Source organism: Nicotiana sylvestris, chromosome 6 (genome assembly GCF_000393655.2).
Source record: "Nicotiana sylvestris chromosome 6, ASM39365v2, whole genome shotgun sequence".
Taxonomy (NCBI): domain Eukaryota; kingdom Viridiplantae; phylum Streptophyta; class Magnoliopsida; order Solanales; family Solanaceae; genus Nicotiana; species Nicotiana sylvestris.
This window is the reverse complement of record NC_091062.1, coordinates 209811678-209833683: the sequence shown is the minus strand read 5'-3', so window position 1 is coordinate 209833683 and position 22006 is coordinate 209811678. Positions and strand designations below refer to the sequence as shown.

The following is a 22006-nucleotide window of genomic DNA, read 5'->3' as shown; positions in this document are numbered from 1 at the left end:
AATTGATATAATTGAGTTGTCATTTTCTAGTACAGCTGTATAGAAATCACCAGGACTTTGCCTGCCAGATTCTGGGATAATTTTAGATGCCTTGCAGAAATATTGTTCAATCAATAATAGGAGATATGGTAAGTTGACGAGTATAAGAGTACTAAATTCGTCGATAAATTGATACAATTGAGTAACATAAATTGATACAATTGAGTTATTTCTTGGACAACCATACAGAAATCAACCAACATTAGCACCAGAAGTTTTGCCCTCCAGATTCTGGGATCAGCTTAGATGCTTTAAGAATTGTTGTTCTGTTCTTAATTTTACTAGCGAGGTTTGCACCAAATAAAAGTTTTGTGATTCAAAGGTCTTAGATCCATCACGAGGTGGTTGAAATCAGTATCCACTTAGGACAGGTTTTGGTTTGTAGGATTCAACGGGAGAAATTGACAAGATTTAGGGTGTGTTTGGTATAACGGAAAATGTTTTCCAAGAAAATGTTTTCTCGGAAAACAAGTACTAATTTTATTCATTTTCCGGTGTTTGGTACGCAAATTAAGGAAAATGACTTCTCAAGAGTATTGATAAATAATTTAGATATAATAAACATGAAGCCATAAACTTTCAAACCAACAACCTTCCGAACCCACAAATTTCATAAACTTTCAAACCGCTAAACTTTTGAAACCGCGGAATTTCGAACCCGTAAACTTTATAATTTCTAAACACGTAAACTTCCAAACACATAAACCTCCAAACTCATAACTTTGGAACTTGTAAAATGTTGAACCTTTAAACTGATAAATAAAAAAACTAAAAGTGAAAAATATTTTTTTCGAGGGGGGGGGGGCAGGGAGGAGGTAGGGGGTGGGGGTTGGGTGATGCAGAAAAACGAAAAAATCAAAATTTGAAATTGAAAAAGAAAGGTAAATTTTTTTTTTTGGCGGGAGGGAGTAGGGTGGGTGGTAACGGAAAAACTAAAATTTGAAAAAAAAAACTTTTTTGGAGAGAGGGGGTGGGGTGGGTTGGTGAGGGTGGGGAAGGTTGAGAAGGAGTTTTGGAAAATGTTTTCCTTCTCTTGATAAGGAAAATGAATTCATAAGGAAAATATTTTCCAAAATATTTAAGCCAAAAAAACATAGAAAAATAGAAAAAATATTTTTCTTCGTACCAAACACATCCTTAAAGTGAAAAAAGAATGTCTAGATTCAAATACTACTAAATTTAAGAAACAAAGTCAAAGCAATACATAACAAATATGAATAAACTTATATGCAAAGACACAAGCAATACCTACATGTACCCAATTATTCCATAGTTTGGCATATTCCATACGACCACAGCTGACAAACAGGTTCCTAATCTTATCTGAGAACTAGTGAATTCATCCCTGCGACGAGAAGAACTAATTATCTTTTTCTAACGTACGAATTAAAATAATTAGTTTTTTAAAATTAGTTTTTTAAATTCAAATATGTAGTTTAGTTTCAAGTCTTAGGGTGTGTTTGGTATAACGGAAAATATTTTCCGTGGAAAATAAGTAGTAATCTTATTTATTTTTTGGTGTTTGTTATGCAAATTAAGGAAAATGACTTCTCAAGAATATTCATAAATAATTTAAATATAATAAACATGAAGCCATAAACTTTCAAACCAACCTTCCGAACCCACAAATTTCATAAACTTTCGAACCGCTAAACTTTTGAAACCGCGGAATTTCGAACGTACAAACTTTGTAATTTCTAAACCTATAAACTTCCAAATACATAAACCTCCAAACTCATAACTTTGGAACTTGTAAAATTTTAAACCTTTAAACCGATAAATTAAAAAATTAAAACTGAAAAATATATTTAAAAAATATTTTTTCCAGGGGGGTGGGGAAGAAAAACGAAAAAAATAGAAATTTGGAATTACAAAAAAAAAGTAAGAAAAAAAAATTGGGGGGTGGGGGGCAGGTGGGGAGGGAGGGTGGGTGGTGCAAAAAAACGAAAAAACAAGAATTTGAAATTTCAAAAAAAAAGGTAAAATAATAATTTTTTTTGCGGGAGGAGGGGGTGGGGTGGGGTGGGGTGGAGGGGTAGTAGGGTGGGTAGTAACGGAAAAACTGAAATTTGAAGAAAAAAAAAGCTTTTTTTGAAGAGAGGGTGTGGAGTGCGTTGGTGAGGGTGGGGAAAGTTGAGAAGGAGTTTTGCAAAATGTTTTTCCTTCTCTTGATAAGAAAAATATTTTTCTCCAATTGGAGAAAAATGAGTTCATAAGGAACATCCAAAATATTTAAGTCAACCAAACATGAGAAATTGGAAAACATTTTCCGTAAAATATTTTCCTTCGTACCAAACACACCCTTAGTGTATTTTATTATTACTCTTATCATTTATTTTTCATCACTTAAAGATTGTTAGTCTTTTAAAGTTTAAAGAAAATTGATCTCTTTATTTGAACATTTTGTTGTATATTTAGTATTTTAATATATATGTATATAAATATTTATCTCTTTAGCTTTTATTATTAAGTTAAATTTTAACACTTTCATAATTATTCAGGTGTTTACATCAAACAAACTAATTTAACTTTAGTATTTAAAAAACTAAAAAGCCGATACACATTATTTAGCTATAGTTAAGTGGTAAATGTATATAGAAAATACATGTTTTGTTTATTATTTGATATAAACACTAATTGTGTGTATGTTTTTACCAAAATTACATACCCCTCAACTTGTATTATATATAATACAATAAAGTACAAACAGAGCAAACCATACATCAACATCAACCCAGTAATCATCTCACTAGTGGGGTCTGAGAAATGTAGAATGTACACAGACTTTACCCCTACCCTCCGAGATAGAAACAGAACAAACCATAACAAAAATGAAGTAGTACAATATTCCAAATCATACTTCTTTTTAAAGTCAGAAGCTTAATCATTCACTCACACCTTTATATTTGTCAACAAAAATTAGCTAAATACTATATAAAATATTCATGAAAGTGAATGTAAAGCTCGATGTATTAATAAGTGTTTTTGTATAGGTATGCACACACATGATAATAATCTAAAAATATGAAAAACTTACATATATAAATTTCTGGAATTGCAGGGAAGGGAAAACTGAAGAATTCATAATCTTTTAAGGAGCTAAGTCTAATTTCTCTGAGTTTTTCATTTGTAGGAAATTGTATTGACTTAAAACCTTTCCAACCGAGAGGTTGTGAGTTCGAGTCTCCCCAAGAGCAAGGTGGGAAGTTCTTAGAGGGAAGGATGTCGGGGGTCTATTTGGAAACAGTCTCTCTACCCTAGGGTAGGGGTAAGGTCTGCGTACACACTACCCTCCCCAGACCCCACTAAGTGGGATTATACTGAGTTATTGTTGTTGTTAAAACCTTTCCAAACTCTACCTAAAATGATATCCAAAAGACTACTCTCTGTTATATATTTTCATATCATTCTTTTTCACGGAGGGAATATAAAAGGTTGGGTAGTAAATATTTTTAGAATTTAAACTTTTTACAATATAGAATAAGAATAAAAGGAGTAGTAAATATTGAGATTGTAATATTTTTACAATAAAGAATAGGAATGACTGGAGTAGTAAATGTTGCGATTATAACTTTTTTTACAATAAAGAATAGGAATGAGTTGGAGCAGTAAATATTACAACATTTACTTTTACAATAAAATAAATAGGATTTTTGGCCGAAGAGAAGTGACAAGTCATCTTGTCTATGCTCGGAAGAAATTATATACCTTTTTGTCAAATTACAACAATAAAGTTCTTGAGGTAAAGTCCTCTCAATTGAGAAAGATAAGCCAACACTTAATTTGGAGAGAAAACAAATATGTTGCATAAGTCCTCTAAAGTTTTGGTTGTTCATAATAAAATATTGTAAATAATTAATATTTATTAGCGATCTGATTTATATGTAAATAGCATTTATAATTAAAGAGTTATGGTCTTCTCTCTTATATAATTACCATACCTATATGTACACAGAATTTATAATTATTATACATATATAATTTTAAAGTTGTATTTATTTGTAACTATATTTGAGACATTTGAAAAATATTTCTTAAAGAAAAAATAAATGAAAAATGAAAAAGAAGAAGAGAGAAATCAATTAGATTAAAATTGTAGAGGGATTTTCAGAATTAAGATGTGGGTAGAGTGCCATGGGTCATTTATAAAAAACCCTAAACATGTCAACACATAAAATAAAAATATAGAAGATACATATATAATTTTTTATGTGGTATTTATTTGTAACTATATTTGAGACATTTGAAAAATATTTCTTAAAGAAAAGTAAATGAAAAATGAAAGAGAGAGAGAGAGAGAAATCAATTAGATTAAAATTGTTGAGGGATTTCAGAATTAAAATATGGGTAGAGTGCAATGAGTCATTTCAAAAATAAAAAACTAAAATGTCAACATAAAAAAATTATAGAAGATAAATACTATTGATGATCAAAGAGATAGGTGTACTACTAATTTTATTTTATTTTTGGTAATTACTCTACTTTTAGAACTGCCAAATGAATAAATATTGTCCTCAATTTAAGTAATATGTTTATCAATAGGAGTTACAGACATATTACATCAAAAAGTAGAAAAAAAAGAGATGTAAATATTCTGATAACTTTTAACTAATGATGAAGAAATTAGCTATTGCTAAATCTTAATTATATCGATTATTTTGGCAATCCATTATATATGTATATCGTGTTAAACGTGATTTCAGAACAAATATTGTATTAACACTACAATATGGAATTTATGCCTTATGGGAAGGAAACAATGAACCTCATATAGCAAAGGTTGATATCTTATTTATTTTAAATAAACATCCTTCTAAAAAATTATACTCTTTGATTTTTATAGCCAAATATATATTTACGGTTACCTCCTACCCTTAAGCCATAAAATACTCTTTGTATTATTTTTCTCTCTCATTCTTTCAGATTTTTCTCCACCACCTCTCTCTCTCAACGCCAGTCTTTCTCCATAAATGCAACCACTATTCCCCACTGATTCATCTCCATTGTCTCGTGAAATTTTCATTGTCAGTGGGCTGGGGCTCTGAATCAATGTCGAAATCAAGCCCTAGAGAGAAAGATCCACCCCATTCTGATGGTTGTTGCTTTGCAATGAAATCTGGATATGGCCACTGCAACTCTTGTCTATCACCACCTCCATTGCTGCTTTTCTTTATCTATCAAATTTGCAATTATTAACAAAAGAAGACAATCTGCTATTGAAAATAAGGAATTTCTTTCGTTTTTGCGCCAAATTTTGAGAGTTTCGAGTCAGAATCGCGGCCCTCTTGACGAGACGACATTAGGGTTGTTCTTGAACAAAAACGGTGGAGTTTAGGGCTGAGCAACTTGAAGAGTCTCTTACCTATTTTTGATTGTATTTCAATGTATCTTGTTGTATTCTATGTAATTCATTGTATTCATTGTCTATTTTCCATTGTATTTCAATGTATCCCGCTGTATTCCAAGAATGTATTCATATGTTTTTTTAATTAATATATTTTATGTATTCAGATGTATATATGTATTCAAATGTATCTGCAGTATGGATTCATATGTTTTTGCACTATAAATGACCTGCTATCATGTATTCAATGTATTTTTATGTATTTAACTATATTCAATGTAATTACATAATTTCTCTGAAGATTGCTATGTTTTTGGAGTGTTTTTAGATTGAGAATCTTTTTTTATAACTAGAAATACAAATTTTGTGTGTTATAATTGAGTTTGAGTTATATTAGGAGTCTATTATATTAATTGATTCACTTTCCGTTTAAACACAGCTGGATAGACCATGAACTCCGCTATTTACGTTACTGTATTCACAAATACATATCGTGAATACAGTCGAAACAATAATCTGTCTAGCTGTAATCTTGTGTTTCATGCCGTGAATACAGTCGAATATAATAATCTGTCTAGTTGTAATCCCCTGCTGTATTCATGAATACAGTAGCTTAAATACATCGAATACACTATAAAAAAACCTGAAAACATAGCTTTAGGAAGTAATATAGTAAATGGTAGCTACAACTAGCTAATAACCACTAAACATAGCTTTGTGAAAATTTCTCTAAAATGATCAACTGATTGTGTCCAGAACTAGACAGACATACCCGATAAAATAAATCAAACCGCCATCTTATTCTCTTCTCCGCCTTCTATGCTGCTCATGACCACCACGTGAATCCACCTAATTCCACCTCCATCTACCAACTAAGGGTGAATTGTCACTAACTACTTTCGCATAGAAGGTTATATACAGTGTGACAATGAAGTTTCTAAGTTAAAAACATATTTTAACTCATACGTTAGAACCTCTTGGTGTGGCCAAAATAATGAGGAAAGAAATTAATGAAATGATAACATAAGTAGGGTATTTTTTTTTCTGCCATTTTTTCAGGAAAAACTAAGAGAAAAATGCCAAAAGAAAGAGAGAATAGATAAATAGGAATCCTAGCATTAGAGAGTGTCAAAGTTACTTTTTCTATTCCCAGCTTTATATAAATATATAGATATATCAAACGTTTAGATTCTGGTCAAACTAGTCTGACTCTTTGACCAGGAAAATAAGAAACTATATATACATAAACATCGTGCTCATTTACACGTTTATCGACCAGGTTACAAATGTTTTGATGTGAACTATAATCTGCTACCAAGGATCATATTGAACTACAACATGATTTGATCACAACATATCCGGACAATTGAATTGGATATCTCGTAAAGAATACCCAAACTTATGAATAAAACTTAAGAGTATCAGTTGCTCTACCAGCTTATCAGAGATCGACATCTGAGCATGAGTACGTTCAGCCCGCTCAGGAGATAAAAGCTCCCTCTTCACTCCCCCAAGCAAAAAGAAATTAATTTGCAAGTTATTTCCAAGTACTTTTTGGTTTACCAGAATGGTTTCACTTTTTGAGATTCGATAAACCAGACGATCCATGTTCCACAATCTTCAAAGACAACTGTTCCAACAAGCATTGGCAAGAGGCGCCTATTTGTTTCATCACCATAACCTGCCGAGATGTATGCCTAGACATGGGAGGGGTGAAACACCAACACCTTACAGTTTCAAAGGAGTTGCAGCTTCCATCTCAATTAGGCATTATTAATTGAATTACTCTTGTTCACACCTTGTAACTCCATTGGGGAATTGGTTATACTACTTACTGACCCCAAGGTTTGTGAACTCAACTGAGGGCTTGCTGGACATGCTTCTGGATTGCCAGTACTCATAGGATGAATAGCCCCTGAACTCAGTTGTGGGCTGAGAGGAGTTCGTTGGTTCATCTGCTGCGGGCTGGCCTGTTGATGCTGCTGTTGCTGCTGTGGCTGCTGGGAATTTTGATTCATTTGTTGAGGGATAGTTGGATTTGATGGAGAGCCCACTGGAGGAGGTGAAACTACAGCCTGTAGAGGCAAAGCTGTCTCTTGCTGCTGTTGCTGTTGCTGCTGCTGCTGCTGCTGCAATTGCTGCTGCTGTTGTATATGTTGCTGCTGCTGTAGCTGCATTTGTTGCTGCTGTAGCTGCATCTGTTGCTGCTGCTGCTGCTGCGGGTTCATGTAAAGATTCATACCTGCCATTAGCTTTGGCGGACCCATTGGACCCACTGCTGGTCGCTGCATTGGATTGATATTAGCTCGGTTTAGGGAGCTCAACATCGAAAGACCAGCAGAGCTTGGATGCATTTGTCTAATTCCCGTAATACCACCTAAACTTGACTGTGGGCTCCCCAACAAATTTGTTCGGTTTTGTGCCATTCTCAGCTTGGTTTGCATGAGCGCAGCTTGTTGCGGAGTGAGTGCCCCACTACGAAGTTGTTGGCTGATTGCGTTACTTATATTAGATGCCTGGCTCAGATTTATTGTGTTTTGAGATATACTGCCCATGCCAGCCATGGCTCCCATTGGAGCTGAAATTCCAGGTCCACCAACTCCTCTTACACCTCCCATGCCCATAACATTACCAAGACCACCAAGTGCAGCGATGTTATTGCTAATGTTCCCCATACCTACATTACCAAGGCCCATCATCATTTTCCTCTGCATTTGTGAATGCTGTGGCTGGGATTGTTGTGATTGCAACTGTTGTTGCTGCTGCTGTTGCTGTTGCTGTTGTAATAGCTGAAGTTGCATTGGGGATGCTTTGATATCCATTTGATTACCCAACTGCATGGAATTCTGGCCAACTGTATTTAACTGCGCAATTGGATTCGAAGCAAGCATTAGTTGAGATCTCTGTAACTGTGGATGCTGCTGTTGTATCAGAGGATGTTGATTCTGCTGCTGCTGTTGTTGTTGCTGCTGCTGCTGCTGCTGCTGCCGCTGCAGAGGGGCTAATGGATCAGATTGTTGAGGTCTAGAAGGCATTGAAACCCCATTTAGGAGTCCTTGAGAGATCTGTAATGCTTGAGCATTCCCAGGAGGCAGTATTCTCTGGCCTTGCATGTTCTGGGGTGAGTTTACTGACGAATTAATACTGTTAGAGGGCCTTGCAAGCTCATTGGACAACTGACCAGAGACCCCTTCAGAGTATTGCTGCAGATCAGCTCCTGCCCCATTTGGTGGCATTCCTGGCACGTTAGTTTGATTACTTGAAGCACGATTCATGCGGATTGGTTTTGGTTGGACATGATCTTCCACAAGGTATCCTTCGCGTACCATCTGCAAACACATTGGTGAGGCAATATAAGGACAAGTAGCTGGAGCAATGTTGATCCTTAGCAATTTCTATTTTACGCAGTTAACTTACCAGTGAACTAAATTGTGCTGCAAGCAAGTCCGCAAAGTGCTGTCACAAGAAAATTTCAGGCATAAGAATCAGAAATGCATGAGAGTACTGTAAATTTCTTCCACTGGCATCCCAATTTAAAATGGTTGAAACAAATGAAAGACGACTCTTTAGAAGCTACCATGAGCTCTCCAGTTCTCCGTGTTTCAGATACACCTTACCATATCCACGAATTGATGTCTCTTGAGCATCTCGTAAAATTACACCTAGTTATTTCTGTTACTCGCTTTACTAAGACTTTGCTTAGAGAAATCCAATTAAATGTCTAAAATCCAGAATTCATCTGTCGTGAACATCATCAAAGATCGATAAATGCGTATGAAAGGCAATTGTCATTAAATATTTGATCAACTGATCCTAAGATTTGATTAATAAATGTCAGTATTTCAGGATACCTCGCCTTATGAGATACTTGGAAGGTTATACACCATAGTTCAATTCAAACCTGATCAGCATGACGAAATTTCTACTCAACCTAGCTGCTATAGCAAGATAGCTTGAACAACTATAAGTTCTAGCTCAATATGACCTTTTCTAATTAAAACAAAGCTGAAAGGGTTACAATATCTAACTGACTGTATATTTTTGCCTTCATTTAAATTAAATATGTCACTGATGCTGAAACAATGATAGATTTTATTAGTTCCTGCCCAACTAGAAGGGACAACACTCTTGCTTTTCTGATGTAAATACCAGCATACCATCTTAGTGCTGGTTTGATCAAAGTATCCAACTGCTAGCCTTGAATAGATTCAAGCCAAATTTAATGAGTTCCAATGAGTATTGGACAGATTTGCAACATTAAGATTGGCACATGCTAGCAGAAATGGAATTTGAAAGTTCCACCATATTGGAAGCTAGATCAGGAGTTATGGACTGCTTATCATTCTTCCACTTCACTTTTCAGGGTTTCCATATAGCTTTTACAACAACAACAAACCCAGGTTGATCCCACATGTGGGGTCTGGAGAGGGTAGTCTGTACGTAGACCTTACCCCCACCTAATGCAGGTAGAGAGGCTGTTTCCAATTTTTCATATAGCTTTGAAATTTTAAATTCAGCTCACAACAGCTGGCTTTAGAACGGAAACTCATCCTACTTGATTAAGTAATACGAGTGGACAACACAAGAGGAGGGTATCCAGTCTGTGCCATAAAAAACAAATAGTGTGCTCAGAACTCACCGTATTCGGCAGTGTTGGGAGGTAATCCTCAGCAGTAAAGTATTCAGCATCTTCTATTTCTCCAATATGCATTGCCACAGTGCCGTCATTCGGCTTTTCTGACATGATCATTCTGGTCCGCACCTTAGGAACATATGAAAAACCATTTCCTAGTAGATAACATCAAGCAGTCAAAGTCAGTTACAAATAAAGCAAATGATACAGACAGAGAGTGGATTAAGACAGACCTTGAAGTATGCGCTCTGTCTGCAGAAAAGTCAAGACTCTTGTTTTGCAAACATTCGTACTGCCACCTACTAGTGATTTTGACAATGACATTTTGGAAGATTCATCCTTGACATTCTCATTGTTTGAATCATTGGAAAGATGAGTTAGCAGCTGTTGAGTAGGAAAGGCATTTGGCTTCCTGCTAGAGTACTCCTCGACCTTACTCTTTTTGGGATTAAGTTGAAACCTGAAATTCAGAGACTTAAGCCTTTGAAGATTTTCAATAAGAGTAAATATCGTGCTTTAGGCACAGTGGCTAAGAAAATTACATAGTTAAAAACGCAAGCTGATAAATAAGAAGATATACATTACATCTGAAGTAAAAGATTACTTTATTTGACTTGAATAAGCAAGGGGTTTTAAAGAACTAATTGAGAGAGAGAGAGAGAAGCAGGGGTGATATGTGAAGTTGTAAGTCATCACTCCAACCAGAGCTCTATGTACAAGTTTTTATCAACACCAATTAAGTAATACAGATATAAATTCAGATGTCAGCATTGGATGCCTTTTGCAACACATTTCAGGCATAATCGTTGGGCTAGAGGCAGATATTTGGGTTTAGCTAAAACTTAAAGGGTGCAAGAAGAAAGCAGTGAAGAAACCAAAAGGGCAACTTAAGCTGTAAAATAGAAAAGTTTAAGAGCATGATCAATTTTATCCCAAAAGAAAAACCATGATCATTACTGTAGGAATGACAGAGAAAGACAAAACAGAGACCAGGAAAAAAGATTTAGTTATCCCTCCATCCCATGTTTTGTCTTGTCCGTATTTTGGACCATATCAAAGTGATCAGATAATTTACATCAAATCTGCACTGTATAGCACGATAATGAATTTGAAAAAGCAGCAAGAGTCCAACTCGGCAGAATAGGGACCATGTTTCTTTTCGAGCCTTGTCATCTTTGTGCATTCACATGATGGTATTTTGCATAATTTGCAAGAAACCGGGCAAAGAGTTTAAAATTTTACTTAATTCGGTCTCAATTATTCTCCTCCAGTTGTCGTTCAAGAAATAGGGAACATGACAGCAGCTGTTAACTCTACCTTTTTTTCAACATAAACCTTTGATTACATTTTTACATTCTCGTACAAGTATAGCATATGTGAGGTTTAGCAGAAAATTTTATGAATATCAGAGCAGCCACTCTTCTAGTTCCACACCCCCCAAACCCACCCCCACACACATGCACATACACACTCTTCTCGTCTACCAGTAACCTTGTTTGTCCCACATAAGACAGCTTCTGTTGTTATAAGTATGGCACTTCTAGACCAGAGATATTGAACCAATCAGCTCCTTATAAGGATGGAATACAGTCACAGATGACTATTTTGAATAAACCAATTACCAAAAGGTAACACATGCATGCGGAGTGGTGTGTCCTCTGACCCAAGATGACACAATTTACGTGCTCTATTGAACATAATAAACTTGCGCTGATTCAAAGAGACAGCTAATTTAAATGGTCACAAAAATGTCCCAAAACATACCTAGTTGTCAACATTTCAATTTTGGAGAACCTTTCAAGCATGATTTGGTCAGCTGAATGTGCAGATCCTACAGGAGGACTGCTTGCATTTATTGGAAGACTCATGGTACTGACACTGGCAGGAGAACCAACTCCACTCATCATGGGGGTCTTAGGAACAGAATTGGATCTCCGTTTTGCAGCCATTTGAGCCTGGTGTTGCCGCTGCATGGAATCATTGGCGCTAGAAGTCATAGATGTTGTGCCACCAGCAGGAGCAGCAGATGTGGCTGCTTGCTTCTCCTTCAGTGATTGTATTAGTCCACTAGTCACAGCAGCACCATACTGAGCTCCTATTGAACCATTAGAAAACTCTCCAGACTTGGACGATAAAGGAGATTGAGGCAAACCTCCTGCAGAAACACGAGGACTTTGCACTAATTTCCTGTTCTGGAATGGATCCTCTTTCCGGAGACTATTTTCAAGAGGCTGACCGAGGCCATTCCAGGGTGCCTGAGGGAAGCCAGATCGTATAAACTGCTGAGGCAGTCTCTGCTGAAGTCGGGCCTGCTGGGAAACCATAAGGTTCATATCCGATTCCACCACCTGCATCTCATTTTTAGTCCTTCCTGGCTCCAACTTGTCCAATCTCTCTACCTCAGCAGGCTCTTCCTTTAAGTTATACTTTATTCCTTGCTGTCCTGCAGTGAATGGCATTGTTCCAGCTTCCTGGTTCAGACCCCCTTCAAACATCTGTTGCTGATACTTTTGCATGCTTGTATTAGCATATGGAATTCCCCTGGGAACTGAATGCTGCTGTAATAAAGGATTCTTCCAGTGCAAATCTGGAGCCTGAGAGCCATCTATTTGTCCTCCTACAAGTTGCTGTTGATTGGAATCAGCACTCATATGTGTAAACCTTGCCCTCTTATTTAAGGACAGAGGAGAAGCTTGGCCATCATGATTCTCTCTCTTACCATGTAAAGAAGCAGCACCAGAGCTCATAGCATCCGTATATGAGAGCATCATGTCTGGCCCAGCAGGAGAAGCTGCCGATGCATTTAAAACTCCTGACCTATGGTCCTGCATGATTCTTGGACTCAAAACCCCCATTTGATACTTTGCTTGGAGCGATACGGAAGGCGATGCTGGAATAGAGGCCTCAGACCCAAAACTGTTACTTCTTAGTGCCACCATATTGCTTGGTCCATTATTTTGTGGGTTCAGATTCTCATGAGCAGGCTGCGACACAAGCTGTCCACCATCTCCTGACCTTGAACTTTCGGGCACTCTATCTATGCAAACATTTTTCCCATGGATTTTATCATTAGATGTGGCAATAACATCTGGAAGCTGCCTTAGTCTTCTCCTCCTTAAATTGCCTATACCCAACGTTAACTGCAAACAGTACACAGCACAGTTTACATATATGAGCTCCTTTTACCACATGAAGATGGATAAAAGCACACTACCTTTGAGGAGGCTGGGTTGTTGCAGAGCCTGTCTAACTTTGGGGCTGGGTCCAAGCAAAGTTGTGGTTGTAGGGCTCTTAATAACCGGGATTCCATTTCCTACAGTATAAATAAATATTCTCTAAAATACAAACCATTTGAATGCCACTAAGAAGAGTCGATCTTACTAACCATCATATCACCATATGTCCAAGCACTATCTGAAATCAGCGGAATGTCCTTCACCACATTTTCAAGAGACATTTTTAGACAAATTCTGTTAATAATGGGACAACCAGTGGCTGAAGGCACATTTTGTCCAGCTTCAGAAAAGCACTTCCGATAATCTCGCACCTGCAATAGTAATCCCATCTCTAATTAAGAAATGAAAGACTACCCTAAATCTTTGTGTAAGTGATAGGGAAAGGGACAGAGAGCGTCACTTCAGAAGGAAAAAGGGCTGTCGGGTGCACTAAGCTCCCGCTATGCGCGGGGTCCGGGGAAGGGCCGGACTATAAAGGTCTGTTGTACGCAGCCTTACCCAGCATTTCTGCAAGAGGCTGTTTCCACGGTCACTTCAGAAGAAGAAGAAAGAAAATGTAGAAGGTAACAAAGTTTAAGTCTTCAGTAGGAAAAAGACGATGATGAAGTACAATAACCAATTCTATAGTGAAAACCGCCAAACCAGTAAATTGAAGACTTCTATTTTCGAGGTAAAAAGATAAAGTCAAGGACAAAGCTGAGTGATTGGCATCCAGTTAAAAGAGAGTGTTCTGTTTTAATCTCTTCCCTTAAAGTAAAGATGCAGAATTAGAAGTTCTGAACCCATAATCTAATACTCCCTCTCCCATTTATACGACACAAATAATACTTGGGGAGTAATAACTTTTTATTTTATAAGGATAATTTTAAATGTGCCAGAATATTTTAAATATACAACACTATGATTTATAATATCTTTTATGCATTACCAAATATGTAACTATATTTCAAAAGAATTGAAAAATCGATGTCCTAATCCAAACTGAATATTAGATGCTTTAACTCTTGCACTCCAATTCCCTCATTCATTTTGTGAGGGAGGGAGCATTATTTCATAAGAACAAGCTGGTCTACTAGCATCTCTTAAATCTTATAGGAGATATAATCAAAGTTGCTCTTCTGGAACCAGAAACCTTACCTCGCAGACTAGGGTCCCATCAACAAACTTGCGAGGTATATCCTCCGGAATATCACTGGGCAGATGTCCAGACTCAATTGCCTCCACGTGCACAAATATACAAAATAAAATATTAGATAACAAAACTAGACCGAACTTTGTAAAAGCCGGTTATCATTTATGTAACCACAAACTTGGTTTCTTCAGGAAGAGTGAAGCGAAGTCCCTCCTCGAAAGGAAAAGAGTGACAAACGGAATGGCTTTGATATTGGTAAGCATTCCCAAAAGAAAGTGGCTTTCACTCCTCCAGTTTAATTAAATATTGACTCGACTTATTATTACAAAAGCTAATTACAATCCAAATGAAAGACGACCAAACCACAAAGTTTTTGCAGATCAAAAGTACATAGGCAGAAAAGTTCCACTCAAAAATGAACATTACGTTTCTGTCTCTCAATCATACTAGAATTGCAGGAAAATAAACTACTGTTTGCTAATAGCTAAACAGCTGTGACTAAGCACTAACTGAAGAACAAAATTTTACAAGCTCCCCAAGGGAAGACAAGAGGATATGGAGGAAGTCGGGTGCTAAATACATGGAATTAATAGAAGCCACGGAGAAGAGATAGGTGCTGACTGTTATTTTTGGATACCACCACAGAGAGCAGTTCTTTTTCACTTGGTAGTGCAGTGCAGGATGCGACCTTAGTGGCGCATAATCTAAGGAAGAGGAAGCAAATCATTTGTAAAGACAAAGAGTGGACACCAACTACAGGTCCATGGGAGCCTTACATCACGGATACGGACCCCGGGCTTTTCTCTTGGTGCTACTAAAGACAGAGGCATTGGAGGTTACCAATGTATGCAGTTCGGAGAACAGCCATTGTGTCTCTTTTGACATATTTGGGATGAGTAGAAAGTTGTCTCGTGCGAGTAAATTAAGAATAAAAATATCATAGTTTCAGTTATATATTTGGTGTAAAGAGAGAATTGCTTTGGTATAGTAGTTGGAAGAACTTGATAGATGATTGTGGTTGAACAACAATCCCAATTTGTACAGATTTTACAGACTATCTTCTTTTGCTATTGATGCAATTAATTGTTAAAAAAGAGTTCGGGAACGAAGCAACAGATTATCCACACACCCAGAGATAGAGAGAGATAAGAAAAAAAGAGAAAAAGAAAGCTGACAGTACACTTACTGAAAAGAGAGTTTCAGATGCTCTATCATATGGATGCAATAATTTCGGAACATTTTCAGAGACTTGATGCCCATAATCATTCTGCAATCAAGAAGGAAGACATAAGACTCTCAGCCAAAAAGCCAGACAACCACTATATTGCCACTATAGGATGATTAATAACAAACCTCGGAGGGCTTCCCAAAAGAATATCCATCCAGGAAAAGGCACAATGAAAAGGAAACTTCATTATCTGCTCATATAACACAATAAGCACAGCTGAACACTGAGAAATGCATTTACTTTTGACATAAAGATATGAAAAATGGTAAGATAACGGGAGAATGGATGGAGTCACTTGTCCTCCCAATATACATGAAGTCTTTCACAAGATCTTCACTTACCAGGGACTCCGGTAACATCCTTGCTCCCATGAACAACGTCACCCTGTGGCAGACGAGGATGTTATCAGTGAAATAAGAAATTTGAGAGATTTTTCAAAAGAAACATAATCTACAATGATTGAACAGAATATCACAAAAATTATTTGTGTCCCTCAATCTTTATCAAGTTTATGAATGCTCCCTCTATCCCCAAGTGACAAACAAATACACAGATTCATCTATCTTTCACTCACCAAAATGATTGTCATAAAAAAGAAAAAGACATTTAGTTGCATGATCTATAGATATCCCATTTCATCCCCTCCACTAAGTAGAGATAAATATGAGATGCCATGGTCCATAACTGATAATTGGCCATTTCATTGCTACATAGCCCAAGGAAAAGGGATTATCTGTGTCAAGAAAGATCCTTTTTTTATGAAGCAAGAAAGATCCTTTTTTCCTGGGGTGTTTACGAGGATTGGGGATAATAACACGTCCTCAAAAGAAAAGGAGAAAAAATCTAAAAACTAAAGCTCCTATACCAAGAGCTCCCCATTACCAAGAGCTCCCCTAGTGAAAATGAGTCAAGCAACTGTCTATTAGGGAATAACCATTTGCAGCAAGCTGACAACTAGGTTCTCTCACTAAACCACATTTTAGAACTCCAACTTGATCTTGCTAAAAGTTTGGTATCATTTATGTGCTTTCATTATTAAATTTCATTACTTAGGAGCAGGGTTGTAAAAAGCGAGCGCTTCCTCGCTTAAAGCGAGAAGTGAAGCGAGGCGAGGTATCTGGCGCTTCTATTAGCTGAAGCGTAGCAGATTTACAAAAGCGCTCGCTTCCACTGAAAAAGCGAGAAGCGATGAAGCGATGCGAAGCGTAAGAACTAAGAAGCGAGCGCTTCTCTTTAAAACTGGGCTGCCAACATATTTAATTAAAAGAGCTGTCTTTTTTTAAAAACACCATCGAGCAGCAGCAACAGAGAAAGAAAGAGGCGACCTAGGGTTCAAGTTTTCTACACTTTTCAACTTCAAGATCATCAAGTTTGGCCCCAGGCATGTGATGATTTCTTCTTCTTCTTCTTCCTCCTCCTCCTCCTCCTCTTCCTTCTTTTTCTTTCACTGTTTCAGCATCCAAATAGCAGCGAAATGCTGGCGAATTTTTTTTCCCCTTCAGTTCTTCTTTCTCATTCTTTTCCTCTTCTTCTTCTTCATTTTCTTACACTGTTTCAGTGATAAAAAGATTGAAATGCTGCCTATTTTTTCGTTTTAGTTATACTGCCCTTCTTCGTATACTTACTGCATTTTTTTCATATCCTTTATCCTTTGTCCCTAGTTGAAGAAGAAGAAGTTGAAGAAGATGACGAGCAATAGAATAATGATAGTGGAATACAAGAATTTGACAATATTGTAGAAGAATAGGATGCTCATTTGTGTTTTAATTGATGCTACTTTTTAGTTTTTACATTGAAGTATTGACATTTGCTTACAGTTACATGTGCTGCCTATGCAGTATTTATTTTAATATTTTTTTTTTCAATTCCGCTTCACTTCAAAAAAGCGAGCGCTTCGCTTCTTGCTTCTAGCTTTAAGAGAAAAGGGGCTTGTTGCTTTTCCTTGCTTCACGCTCTTCACAACACTGCTTAGGAGTCCCATTTACCTTTATTGCATGTGCATTCACGCTTTTAGGTTTTCTACAGTCTCCAAATCAACTGTAGACGAGATACACGAGATAAAGTTTAGGAAATTCTAACTATACTCTTTGAGCTAGTCTAGTTTGCTATAAGAAAACTAATCCTGATATAAATTGTGCATTATTACTACATGGGAAAGAATGTGAAATAAAAAATTTGTATTAGTATTCACCGTAATATTATTTACAGTATAATAACCCATGTATTACGATCCCAGCATAACTAGTCCAGGAACCAAATGTCCCCTTTATATTTTACTTCCCTAGATAGTCACATACTGTTCAGAAGTCATTCATGGTTTTACAATGAAATAAATAGGGTGGGATGGATCATAAAGAAAATTATGGAAATCGCAAAAGTGAGCTCAAGTGCAACTCATTTCAAATTTTTTTTTTTTTTTTGCCAGAAGATATTAGAGGGTAAATTCTAAAATAATAACAGAATTGAGTGCTATAGCAACAGTAAAAGAAGCACAAATTGGAAGTGCAATATCCAATTACAGAACATGTGAATAAGAAAATTACCGAAAGCTTTCCAGCAGATGCGGAATTGGATTCATTTTGTGGAAGAACAGAATTCCTTCCTTTGGTAGCTTCAAAAGCGACGTCGTCTTCTTCAGCAGACGCTGAGGTCTCGGGCTGTATTGGTTTGGGCCGGAACCTTGAACCGGTTTTGGAGACCTTAAACGAAATCCCCATTGCCGGAATTTTACAACCCCGACTGATCCGACGTCGGAGACTTGACGAAAAATTATATGATTCAATTAAAAAAGCTTCAAATTAAGTCAGTGGATGAAGTAATCTCTTGTGTATTGGGCATAATAACAAGCACAGAGCTGATGCAGAGACCAATTGGGGAGGACCTGAGTCGGGACGTTTTGGGAGTTCCTTCTGTTTAGTTTTGGCAAAAGAAGAACATGAGAATTGAGAACCGAAAAGGAAACGAAGCAAAGGAAGCCCAGGTTGAAGTTCATGATCCAATTCTTTGGTAGTTTAGGCCCACATTAGTATTGGGCTCTTGGGCTGGTATTGACCCTAAAGTTCTTGCGGATAGTCCATTCCCTTTATATTTATCTTACTTAGAAGGTGTAGTGCTGTATTCTGGCCCGGGCCCGGGGCTTCGTGGGCCTAACGGGCCGGACTTCGTGGGACTGGGCTTCGTGGGCTTGGGCTCTGGCGGTCCCGGGATTCGTGGGCTCAATGGGTGGAACCGGCCCGTGACGGGCCTAAGCCCACATGGTCTTATGCTTAACGGACCGGGCTCGTGGGCTTCGCGGGCCTAGCGATTTTTTTTTTAAGGCAATTTCTTGTAGTATCATGGCTATATTAAAAATATATATATAGTATATATGTAGATCTAATTATTAAAGTGCTTGACGAAAAAGAAAATAACAAAACAATAGTAAAACACTAAATTGTCATGCATAATATATTGTCTTGTAGTATATATATTGTATCTTATGTATATATATTCTCTTATATATTTTCTTGTAGTATATATATTGTATCTTATGTATATATATTCTCTTATATATTTTCTTGTAGTATATATATTCTCTAATATATTTTCTTGTAGTATATATATTGTATCTTATGTATATATATTCGCATAATATATTTTCTTGTAGTATATATATTGTATCTTATGTATATATATTCTCTTATATATTTTCTTGTAGTATATATATTGTATCTTATGTATATATATTCGCATAATATATTGTCTTGTAGTATATATATTGTATCTTATGTATATATATATTCTCTAATATATTTTCTTGTAGTATATATATTGTATCTTATGTATATATATTCGCATAATATATTGTCTTGTAGTATATATATTGTATCTTATGTATATATATATTCTCTAATATATTTTCTTGTAGTATATATATTGTATCTTATGTATATATATTCGCATAATATATTTTCTTGTAGTATATATATTGTATCTTATGTATATATATTCTCTTATATATTTTCTTGTAGTATATATATTGTATCTTATGTATATATATTCGCATAATATATTGTCTTGTAGTATATATATTGTATCTTATGTATATATATTCTCTAATATATTTTCTTGTAGTATATATATTGTATCTTATGTATATATATTCGCATAATATATTTTCTTGTAGTATATATATTGTATCTTATGTATATATATTCTCTTATATATTTTCTTGTAGTATATATATTGTATCTTATGTATATATATTCGCATAATATATTTTCTTGTAGTATATATATTGTATCTTATGTATATATATTCGCATAATATATTTTCTTGTAGTATATATATTGTATCTTATGTATATATATTCGCATAATATATTGTCTTGTAGTATATATATTGTATCTTATGTATATATATATTCTCTAATATATTTTCTTGTAGTATATATATTGTATCTTATGTATATATATTCGCATAATATATTTTCTTGTAGTATATATATTGTATCTTATGTATATATATTCGCATAATATATTTTCTTGTAGTATATATATTGTATCTTATGTATATATATTCGCATAATATATTTTCTTGTAGTATATATATTGTATCTTATGTATATATATTCGCATAATATATTGTCTTGTACTATATATATTGTATCTTATGTATATATATTCTCTAATATATTTTCTTGTAGTATATATATTGTATCTTATGTATATATATTCGCATAATATATTTTCTTGTAGTATATATATTGTATCTTATGTATATATATTCGCATAATATATTGTCTTGTAGTATATATATTGTATCTTATGTATATATATTCGCATAATATATTTTCTTGTAGTATATATATTGTATCTTATGTATATATATTCGCATAATATATTTTCTTGTAGTATATATATTGTATCTTATGTATATATATTCGCATAATATATTTTCTTGTAGTATATATATTGTATCTTATGTATATATTGTAGCTTATAAATAATTCTAAGTAAAGACAAAGAAATATTGCGAAAAGATATTCAAGGGTAGAAGCAATAAATTTTATTACCAAAAATGGCATATCTTTCTTAGTCATCCTTCCCCCAATGGAATGAGCACAACAAGGTACTAATACCACCATTAGAAGGAAAAAAAACTAAGGAAGATGTGCCAAAATACAAGTTACATATTAGTCTATGTATTATCTCTAACAAATCTCATAAATCCTTCAAGGTTCGGAGGAGGTTGCGTTGGTGGTGGTGGAAAAGAAGCTTGTTCATCACCACTTCCGGGCGAAGCCGAATCCTCCGCAAGTTCCGCTATCATTTCTTCATAAGCTTCATCTATCGCCGGTTGTGCTTCTGCAATTCCAAAGTTTCTTCTTTCCGAGCGGATCCAATCTCTAAACAGTACTGATTTTTCCAAGCTATCCCTCATAGACGCTCTATGATCACCTATTTGCAGTCTTGCTTGACTGAAAGCGCTCTCTGATGCAACAGTTGAAGCTTGAATTGATAAAATATCCCGAGCCATCCTTGCAAGAACCGGAAAATGTTTTTCCCTTGCCTTCCACCATTCCAAAAGATCAAAAGAGCCGTCTGGATTCTCCTTTTCAAGTCCCTGAGACAAATAAACTTGAAGCTCATTTAGATGTGAAGTTTCATCATAATTTTCACCTTGAGACCCCCTGAACTCCGTCCAAGATTTAAGAGCTTTTAAGCCCGCAACTCTTTTAGACGATTGTGAGCTAGACGAAGTAGGGGTTGGAATAGTTGGCCTAGCATGCTCTAAGGCAAGTTGATAAGCATTATAAACTGTTTGAGCATTAATTTTAATTGAAGCTTTTGCATCTGCAAGTGTAGCAATTTCCTCATTTGAAAGATCTAAAGCCTTATAAATATTTGAATACCAAAAATGAGGACCTCCCAATTTCATTGTAGGATTTAGCATTGCAGCAAGACCATAAATAGGAGGGATAGGAAAAAAATATTTTTTAAACTTTTGTTTCATTTCATTTATAGCAAGTTCATAAATGTCCCCACCCTCACCAAATTCAACAAACAAATCAGATAGTGCTGCAATATAAACTAAACAGTTTGAAATAGTAGGATAATATTGCCCAGAAAATGCATTTGTAGCAATTTGAAAATGTTCTAAAAAATCTAAAAGAATTTTAACATTCGTCCAATCTTGAGTAGTAAGCATTTCATCATCATCCTCACCACCTACCCGAGAATTAAACGTTGCATTAATTGGGTTTCTATATTCATATGCTACTACTAAACTTTCGTACATACAATTCCATCTAGTCGGGCAAGGTTTAGGAACCTTTCTTTCTCTAAGGCCATATTCATCACATTTTTTAAAATACTCTCTAAGTCTACTTCTACGGTTTGAATAAAAAAGCCAA

General features: G+C 35.6%; 1 protein-coding gene across 1 annotated transcript; it reads right to left on the bottom strand.

Moving 5' to 3' along the window:
* Positions 1-6595: 6595 nt before the first annotated feature.
* Positions 6596-18550, bottom strand: LOC104241519 (protein PHYTOCHROME-DEPENDENT LATE-FLOWERING). The gene is made up of 12 exons (XM_070147852.1): positions 18156-18550; positions 15954-15996; positions 15738-15802; positions 15571-15651; positions 14390-14470; positions 13402-13563; positions 13231-13329; positions 11781-13156; positions 10250-10476; positions 10023-10171; positions 8801-8839; positions 6596-8712 (listed from the first exon to the last, which is right to left on the bottom strand). Exons 1-12 carry the CDS (start codon positions 18327-18329, stop codon positions 7147-7149), a joined length of 4062 nt encoding a protein of 1353 aa, XP_070003953.1. The 5' UTR covers positions 18330-18550; the 3' UTR covers positions 6596-7146.
* Between the last annotated feature and the right edge of the window lie 3456 nt (positions 18551-22006).